At 31.7% G+C, this 10,153-nt stretch overlaps 1 protein-coding gene across 1 annotated transcript; it reads left to right on the top strand.

Annotated features, from left to right (window-relative positions):
* Nucleotides 1-8,318: 8,318 nt before the first annotated feature.
* Nucleotides 8,319-9,343, top strand: LOC145005516 (cyclin-U2-1-like). Its single transcript, XM_078964599.1, has 2 exons — nt 8,319-8,898; nt 8,994-9,343. Exons 1-2 carry the CDS (start codon nt 8,489-8,491, stop codon nt 9,256-9,258), a joined length of 675 nt encoding a protein of 224 aa, XP_078820725.1. The 5' UTR covers nt 8,319-8,488; the 3' UTR covers nt 9,259-9,343.
* Nucleotides 9,344-10,153: the final 810 nt, after the last annotated feature.

Below are 10,153 nucleotides of genomic sequence, written 5' to 3'. Positions count from 1 at the left end.
CCGTGAGTATGACGGATGTGTGTGATCGGCGGGGGTGGGAATTGAGAACTATACTCATTTCCTTGGATATTTAAAATACTTGAGTACAATGGATGATGAGTTGTCTCAAAGAGAAGAGAAAATAACCTTTGGTTGTTTCTCTGGAGAATTAATCGTTTCTCTAAATTATGTTATCGGGTGATATGTTTTGTTGTATGATTTATTGAACATATATGATAAAACTATTTGTTTTTTATTAAGTGATGGACATGTATGTACAACACGAATTCACTAGGGCCTAGGCTTACTCTTTAGAAACCTCAAATGTGCGCAACCCAGGAAACTATTTAGCAAGTGACAAAGAAAAGTCCAAGGAGAAGGATTGATCTAGAAGACGGCAGAAGAATTCCGCAAAGACGTAATACCCGAAGTTGTTCAATTGAAGAGTTTATTTTATTTAATTTTGTTTCTGCTGTAGTTTAGTCTATAAGTAAGTTTAGAATTGGTCTTGGGAGATGTTGGAATGATGATTTTTCATTTAATCGATATTTGAAAATTAGGGTGTTATAAGTTGGTATCACAGAGTAATTTAAGCAGATTAGGTGTTTCCCTAAACACATAAGCTTAGACGGAAGGATCAAGAGGTAACCTAACGACTAATTTAGAACATATCTTACTAGTACGCGTCATGTCCTCAAGGATATCATGGAGGCTTACTAAGGTAACACTAGGGCGGGAAGACATTCCAGTTGGAGCCGAAGATACTGCTCTCGGAAAAGTACTAGAGACTCTTGTAAACTCTACTTCTAGTTGTTGGCGCGGCTAGGGTCGAAGTAGATGTAGGTGTAGGGTAAGAGGTCTAGGATTCATCATAGCACCTTTACGAGCAAAATTGGTGTAACTGAGCTGTAACTCCAAACGAGGTCGTGGTTGGGGTTGAGATTATAGACAAGGTTGTACAACAAATATGGTTACTCGAGAATAATTAATTGAAGAGATTGCTCAGGATATGCAAGCTACATTGTCGAATGTAAATGTTCAGGATAGAGATGCACAATAGAATGTGAATTGTGGCAACATGGTTGATGAAGAGCAAGACTATGGATATAGTATGTTACTTCAAGTTTCTGACCCTAGTGTTGCAGTACGATCAAGGCAAGATGTAAATGACAAATGATGAGGTAATTGTTACAAGAATTTCATGACTTGTATACCATGAACGTGTTGCGAGGATGTTGATCTTATCGTATCATCAATGTGGATCACGGAGATAGAGGACAATGTGGATCACGGAGATAGAGGAAACATTTGATACCGGTAAGTGTGCAAATAAGGACAATGCGGTTTATATCGTGCTGATGTTTAAAAATGAGGCTTTATACTAATAGGGAAGGTAAATGTAGTTAGGGTGTTGGATACAACCAATAGGTTGTCATGGGATGAGTTTTCAAGAATCTTTAGTGAGATGTATTTTCCTCGAACGACGATCAAGCAGTTGGAGGAAAAATTCTTGATACTGGAACAAGGAAATGTGACAGTGAGATAGTACTACAACAAGGATGAAAGAATTTAGTAGCAGTTGCAAGATCTTCTTGATAAGGTTTTTATTCGACATAGTACATCACCATGGGGTGCACTAGTAGTGTTCGCCGCGAAAAAAAGGGGGATGATATAGATGCGCATGGATTACCAAGAGTCACAGAAGGTGTAAGATTGTTACTAATTATGGAAGTTTAACATTGTCGCTTATTCACTAAGTCACATGTAATGAAGGAACCAAGTAAGATTTAGTTGACAAGGATTGATGTAACCTTCGATTTATTAGGTGGACAAAAGAAGAGTCGGAAAGAATCCTCGGTCGAGGAGAAGTGGAAAGTTTTTAGAATTGTTTGCCTAATATATGATGGCACATTTAATGGAGACATGGGTGTATGATAGTCGGGAACATAACATGTGTGTTGAGACCGACGGAGATAGGATTTGAGATGTTACTCATTTCCTTGGATATTTAAATGCTTTAGCATAATGGATGTATTGTGCCAAGTGGGAAGGGAAGTGGACAATTGGTTCTTTCTATGGATATCTAAAATGTTCCTTTAAATTGTGTCATTGGGTGAAATATACTTGATGAAAATTTGGTTAAGTTGTATGGTATGAAGTGTACCACTATGTTGGTATGATTTAAGAAAGAAACGAATGGTTGGACTCGAGCTTGTTCAACAAACTACCGGTAAAAAAATTAGTAAATTACGGATAACTGGAGGATGCACCGGAACAACCAAAAGGTTATGTGGTTAAACGTAGGAAGTCAATAGTGTTTTAGGTGGAGATAAAGATATATTGAACGAATTCTCATGGAAAGGCATGGTGCAGTTTTGTAAAGGTAGGTTGAGTCTCCGGCCTATTGGGACTTCTTAAGAATCGAGTCGGGGGTAGCTTATTGATTGGAGATACCAAAGGATCGAATGCATCATTAAAAAGCGACAGAGATATAAAGATCAAATATCCATATCAGTTTACTGAATTCAAATTCCGAGGATGGAATTTTTCGAAGGGGAGAAGTTTGTGATAACTCAAATTAAAATAAATATATATGCATATGGTATAAATATATTATTATAATTATGATTAATAAATTAATTAGGAGTAAATAGAGAAATTATGGAATTTTATTTCCAAAACCCATCACCTGATTAGAGTCATAAATTTCGACTTTTAGGTTAACTAGAAAAGGTTACAAACATGGACATTTTAAAAGGCATGAGAAATAGAGTGGAATGCCACAAAAATTGTGAAGAAACGTGGAGAAACAAGGGAGAATTCGTTGAAGGAAGTTGTGAAGTTATTTTTCGTAGTTTGAACAATTAAGTTATGTCTCTCCGATTTAAGGTAGAATTCGTTGTTTGAGTAAGATTACATTAATGTTCTACATGTTTTGGTTCAACAAAATTGTCTCTGTCTTGACCAAAAAAAAAACGAATTTAATGAAAGTTGAGTTGATATATTTTGTTATAAAATGATCGAGAATTATGTTGTTTGTTCTAATTATGTTACAAATAATGAAAATAAAGAATTAACTGATAAATGAGAGTATTCCAAAGCTTTAAAAAAATTGACAGAAAATAATAGAGAATTTTAAGTGAAGAAGATAGAAACATTGGGTGTGAAGTTTTTGTGGATAGTGGAGATTTCTAATATTTTAAATTATTTTATTTAAAGATTTAAAATGAAAGTATTTTGTAGCCTGATTAGTTGATGGAGGTGGGCAGTACCCAACGTCTCTTGTTCCGTATAATTCGTTTTAGAAATGTGTCCTTTTTTGATGTAAAATAGTATTGCACAAATAGTACCTCAAATGTTTATAAGTCGACAGTTTCTATGTTCTGCTATGAAAAATGTGTAACAAATGCGTTACATATTTTATACAATAAATAAAGTTACGAAAATGGTCCCTACAGTTTTTATGATTTAAAGTTTCCATTATTTGTAAATTGAAACATAAACTACACAAATAGTCCATGTTATTTTGAATTTAATAGTTAATGTTATCGTTTGTATTATTTATTTATGATAATTAATTTTGGTATTTTAAATGTTTATTTGTTTGGACATTTGAGTATTACTTTAAGGGTAAAACCTTTTTAATACGGAAATGATGCCGTAAAAATAGAAAGATGAAATATTTTTACATAGGTTGTTACGAACGTTTTAATTAATGTAGTTGAATGGCTATTAATTGGCCGAATGAGACACGTAGATAGTTGAACCACAATGAACACGTGAAATATTTTTTCTAGGGGGGTTGTCTTAGAAATTTTGTTGGTGGAATATAGGATGCAGGTTAGCAACAAAGCTTCGGATAGGATTTGTCGGTTACAAGGTAAGTTTTCTCGTATTCTGTGGTTGCTCACACATAAATGTTTGTCATGCATTTATTATGTGGGTTTTTTTATTCATAGTATATTTGTGATAAGTATGGTTGCGTGCAAATGTTATTTCGGATTTGTTATGTATTGTGTGTGCGTTTTTTTGGATGACATGTTTTGCAGGAACGAGTGGGTGTTTAATCGCCGTGAGTATGACGGATGTGTGTGATCGGCGGGGATGGAAATTGAGAACTATACGCATTTCCTTGGATATTTAAAATACTTGAGTACAGTGGATGATGAGTTGTCTTAAGGAGAAGGGATAATAACCTTTGCTCTTTCTCTGGATAATTAATCGTTCCTCTAAATTATGTTTATCGGGTGATATGTTTTGTTGTATGATTTATTGAACATATCTGATAAAACTATTTATTTTTTATTAAGTGATGGACATGTATGTACAACACGAATTCACTAGGGCTTAGAGTTACTCTTTAGAAACTTTAAATGTGCACAACCCATGAATGATTGATCTAGAAGACGGCAAAAGAATTCCGCAAAGATATAACATCCGAAGTTGTTCAATTGAAGACTTTATTTTATTTTATTTTACTTTCACAGTAGTTTAGTCTATAAGTAAGTTCAGAATTGGTCTTGTGAGATGTTGGAACGATGATTTTTTATTTAATCGATATTTGAAAATTGGAGTGTCACAAAAAGTCTACGATCACTACAAGAAGATTGGGCAACAGCGGCGACACGTGTCGCCGCTAAAGGTTAGGCTTGTCGCCGCTAATAAGCTGAATGTCGCTGCTAATGCTCATGGTCGCTGCTAATACAACGTGTCGTCGCTAATACTACACGTCGCCGCTAATACTACACGTCGCCGCTAATAACATAGTCAACGTGCCTTTCCGCTTTCCTTAACAGCCGTTAAATCGAAAGCAAATCGGACGGATGTGATGAAAATGATGCGGATCGCTAAATCAAAGCATTAGCGGCGACACCTAGCAATAGCGGCGACATGTAACGCGTCATTTACATATCGCCGCTATTGCTCGGTGTCGCCGCTAAAGGCGTCGCCGCTAATGCTTTGATTTCTTGTAAAGAATTCTTCATTTTGCCGTTAATTGTTTTAAATTTAATCGCTTTGGATTTGATTATTTAGTTTCTTGAGTAATTCTTTATTGAATACATCATTATATATATTTACAGTGGATAATATATTATGAATATTTATAAGTTTCGTAAGTTTTCAATAAGAAAAAAAATGTTAAAAGCAAAAAGAAAAAAACGTAAAAAGATGTTACACGTGAACATATATTAGAATTGATTAATTCTATGCACTATATCAAGAGCCAAAAGAGAACTATATGCTATTTTCTTATTTTCTTATGATCCTTTCATTTAAAAAAGTCTTCATGTTAAAGTGACTTTTAGTAGCATTAATTTCTGATCCATCATGTTCAATTATTTGTCTATGTTTAAAGAGTATTTGACCGGAAAAACTTTGTTAAAGTAATTTATTTTCTATATTACTTATTTCTTTTATGCAAATATAAGATTTAAATTATAATTTAGTGAACGCATTTATATTGAATGTATTAGAACTTTGTAATCTAGCTTTTCTCTAATTGTGGCCATAATAAAACTATTCTTCTTGCTGCTCGAAAAAGTAATAAAAATACGAACTTTTATAGTACAAAAATTGTAAATTAAAACAATATATAATATTAACTTTAAAGAAGCCTATTAGTACGCTAAAAAAGCCAATGTATGAAATATTGATTTTAAACAAGCTTGTTATTGTGTTAAGTATATAAACTTGGATCTAAAGAAAATAACTAAAATGTGTGATCTTATGTAACAAATTGACTAGTCTTTCGAAATTTGAAGAAAATCATAATCTAGTCTGTAAGACGTCAACCGCAAAATTGGAAAATTACTTTTACAAACAAAAGTATGATAAAAAAAAAAATCTCGTATATATTTCCTTTTGTTGCAAAAAAGATAATATTATTGTCATTAATGACATTATCATTTTGTAAAATATAAACACTTTTACATTAATATAATTGTAAATGATGCATTTCTTAAATTTTTTTAATGATCTTCTTTATGATATGGACTTCGTAATTAACGATTAATCTTGTTACAAGATTCATAATCCTTTTGTAAAATATAAACACTTTCACATTAATATAATCTCTGAACTATATAAAATGTCTGTTCTCCCTTTTTTTAAATCTCTTTTCTTTTTTCTTTTATTTATTTTTAATTTATATAAATATTAAAATACTTGACCCACCATACCCCATGCTCTCATACTCCCATACACTTAAAACCCGAGCAATAATGAAAAAGAATTGAGAAATTGTTAATTTGTACATATTCTTCTTCTTAATAAATGAATATTTTTTTTAATATATATATATATATATATATATATATATATATATATATATATATATATATATATATATATATATATATATATATAAATTTCTCATGAATTTTTGACAATTATCATTTTATGGTATTTTTATTATCCACTTGTTAAATTTTGATTTGTTTTGTTTTTTAAATTAAATGCATATACTTATATATGTAAAATATTAAATATCATATATATGTAAAATATTAAATATCATGAGTTTTTGACAATATATATATATATTTTATGGTATTTTTATTATCCACTTGTTAATTTTTGATTTGTTTTGTTTTTTAAATTAAATGCATATACTTATATATGTAAAATATTAAATATCATATATATGATATTAAATTGCAATAAATATGTTTCTTCATTTTCTTATTTTAAAATTGTATATTAAAAAACTAGTTTATAACCCGTGGAAATCACGGTTACGAAATTAAGTAAACTTCATAGTGAGAACTCAAAATTATTAATCATTTATTTTAAATAAATTATTAATTAAGAGATATTTTTTAGTTATATAAAATTATAATCGTTAATTTAAATAAATATGTGAAATAATATCACCTTATAATTTTTATTAATTTTAATTTATTTTTATTATAATGTTATTAATTTAATGTAATAAGAATAAAAAATTTTAAATTTTAAATTTGAAATGAATAATTAATAGGTTGACAAGTGGATATATTAATTAGTAGACCTAATAGGGTGATACATGGCAAAAAAAAGAATAAGAGTAAATTACATGAATGGTCCCTATGCTTTGGGGTAATTTGCGCGTTTGATCCCTAACTTATTTTTTTAACTCGGAAGGTCCCTACTGATTATTTTTATTACGTATTTGGTCCCTATTGTTTGTTTTTGTTACGCGCTTGGTCCCTATCATACTTAAAAAGACTATTATTTAAATAGGAAAAAATGATGCAGTACGTAAGGTAAGGTGAGATTAGGGGTGTGTTTATTTAAATAAATTAAAAAATAAAGGGAAAATAGACTTTTTATGTAAGACAGGGACCAAGCGCGTAACAAAAACAAATAGTATGGACCTTCCGAGTTAAAAAAATAAGTTAGGGACCAAACGCGCAAATTACCCTAAACCATAGGGACCATTCGTGTAATTTACTCAAAGAATAAAATATGTATTAATTAGGATGCTTAGTATGATGATACATATCAAAATGATATTAAAACTATTCTTTTATTAAAATAGGGATATCTTCTGTTTATACTTTAATTTAATTTTTAATCTTTTTTTAAACCACCCCGTATAATACACAAATGTCACACCTAATATCTAACTAAAAACAATAATAATGTAAGCAACAATTAAAAGACAACACCAAGAGGCAATGGTACCTAAATGAGCAAAGTCTAAAATAGCAAAGTCTCAGAAGTTTGACCACCCATTCTAACCACACCCATTTTCAGAAGTTTGACCACCCATTCTAACTACAATAGTGATAACATACTGGAGTTGAGAAATGGATCAAGTGATGCATAAGGTCAACTTGGATATGGACCATGATTGGAACGAATGCGAGCCAAGAAAACATGTCATACAACATGAACTGAAAACCCAATTCCATCTCAAATGTCTTGAAGTTTTTTGTTTTTTCGTAAGATTAATTTCCATGATTACAACACCACAATCAGATTTGAGATTGAAGCCATTCCCGACGTACTCTAATGAGAGTTTCGTCTTCTTTTTCCTCAAATGACTCTTGACGTAGAAATTTAAGAACAATAACAAAACTGAAAGTTCAATACAAAATTAAACCCCCAATATTGTCCACAGGACCATTCACATGAAGAGAAAATTTAGAGACTCAAGTAATGGCTTTTTGAAGACCAATGGACCATTTATGTAATTTTGTCAAACTATAATTAAACCACATCATAAAAAGACAAATTAGGTATCTAGAAGTAAGTGTTTTAAAGTGAGGGCCTATCACTTTGATCACTAAAATAATGAGATTAATAGCTGGTGTGTCTGTACTTCATTGTTACAATAGAAGGCACACAATTTATAATCTCTCCTTCCTTCCACCTTCCATTTGTCAAGTTCTTACCCCCTTTGCTTTCTCTCTACCAACCGTCTCTCTATATATAACTCTTATATCCATATAAACATCCATAAATCTCCTTCCAGTTAATTAAAATCCCTTCTTTCTTCAAATTACACAAGGATTTGTGATCAACCATGGCCATATCTCCAAGAAAGCTTAGAAACGATGTGTATTCATACTCATACCAAAACGACTCTAACACCCCTCTGGTCATCTCAGTTCTTGCTTCTTTAATTGACAGAACTTTGGTTAGAAATGAAAGAATCGGTAGAAAGTGTGCAGGCATGGGAGCCAGTGTCACCATCACAAAGACTGGTTCCAAAACTTGGGTTTTTGATTGCCATGAGACACCGGACATGACGATACAGTCCTATCTTGAGAGGATTTTCCGGTACACCAAAGTCGGACCTTCGGTGTATGTCGTGGCATATGTGTATATTGATAGGTTCTGCCGATCACATCCAGAGTTCAGGATAACTGGCCGGAATGTCCATAGGCTTCTCATTACAACGATAATGGTGGCTTCTAAATATGTTGAAGACATGTAAGTTTTGGTTCTAAATTACAAAAACTCTATGTTTAATACAAAATTAATTGGCGATTGTTCTCACACTCTATCTCCTATATCAATGATTGCAGGAACTACAGAAACTCATATTTTGCAAGAGTCGGTGGGATAACAACAAAAGAAATGAACAGTCTCGAACTTGATTTTTTATTCCTGATGAACTTCAAAATGCATGTAAATGTGAGTGTTTTCGAAAGCTATTGTTGCCATTTGGAGAGAGAAGTAAGCATCGGAGGTGGTTACCATATTGAAAAGACATTACGATGCGCGGAAGAGATTAAATCTCGACAAATAGAAGAGAGAGGATTCAATCGAATCGCACGAATTACTTTGTAAATTACATTTTTTTAAGTGTTTACAATATTTTGGTAGTATATTATATATGTATAAAGGATGAATAGAACAAAGATCTTGGTATTTATTTTGCTTGAAATAGAATTTAATTGAGAAATACTACAAAATTGATGTTCCTATTGGAAATCAATCTTGTGATTTCAAAATTGATAATGATCTAAACATTTAATACAAAGGTTAAACAACCTTCTCAATATTTGGGAAAATATATATTTTTAAAAAATTAATAATGGGGATCACATGTTGTCATCCTTCTTCGAGACTGATGGTTCAAATGTTCAAATACCATATAAGAATGAGTTGCATGAGGTTATATTTGCTCGGGACAAAAGTGTTGGAAAGAATGTCTAAGATCATTAACTATTGATGATATCTCTAATAATAACACAATCTTTTTGGGTTGCCATTAAGACTCAAATTGAATAGAATAAATAAAGAAGAAATTAGCTTATTAATCATTGTGGGTTAATAGTTAATTTGAAACTAATTAGAAAACATTTTTAGAATTTAATTAATTAAAATGGGAGAATGCTAAGTACTCAATAGTTGGTTGATCGGAATATTCCAAAACCCATAGGGAATTAGGGTTAGACGAAGATCACCTCATCTCACATGGGATGAGAGGTGGATTTCTAATTTGCATCCTATCCTACATGGGATGAGAGAAAAACCTATAAAAGGGACCTAAATTATAAATAGGGCTCTAGGGATCTCATCATTCCTTGCACATTGGCTTGATGAATTCACCAACACTCTCCATCCCTCTCTAGTGGACAAATTCCTCTCCCTCTTAGGGTTTGTGAATTTGACATTAATCCTAGTTAATTGTATTATGCTCTTTTGAGTTCATTGAGTGTTAACCAAGAGAGAGATTATG

The sequence above is a fragment of the Lactuca saligna genome, chromosome 7 (genome assembly GCF_052625555.1).
Source record: "Lactuca saligna cultivar CGN05327 chromosome 7, ASM5262555v1, whole genome shotgun sequence".
Lineage (NCBI taxonomy): Eukaryota > Viridiplantae > Streptophyta > Magnoliopsida > Asterales > Asteraceae > Lactuca > Lactuca saligna.
This window is presented reverse-complemented; position numbering and strand designations above follow the sequence as displayed.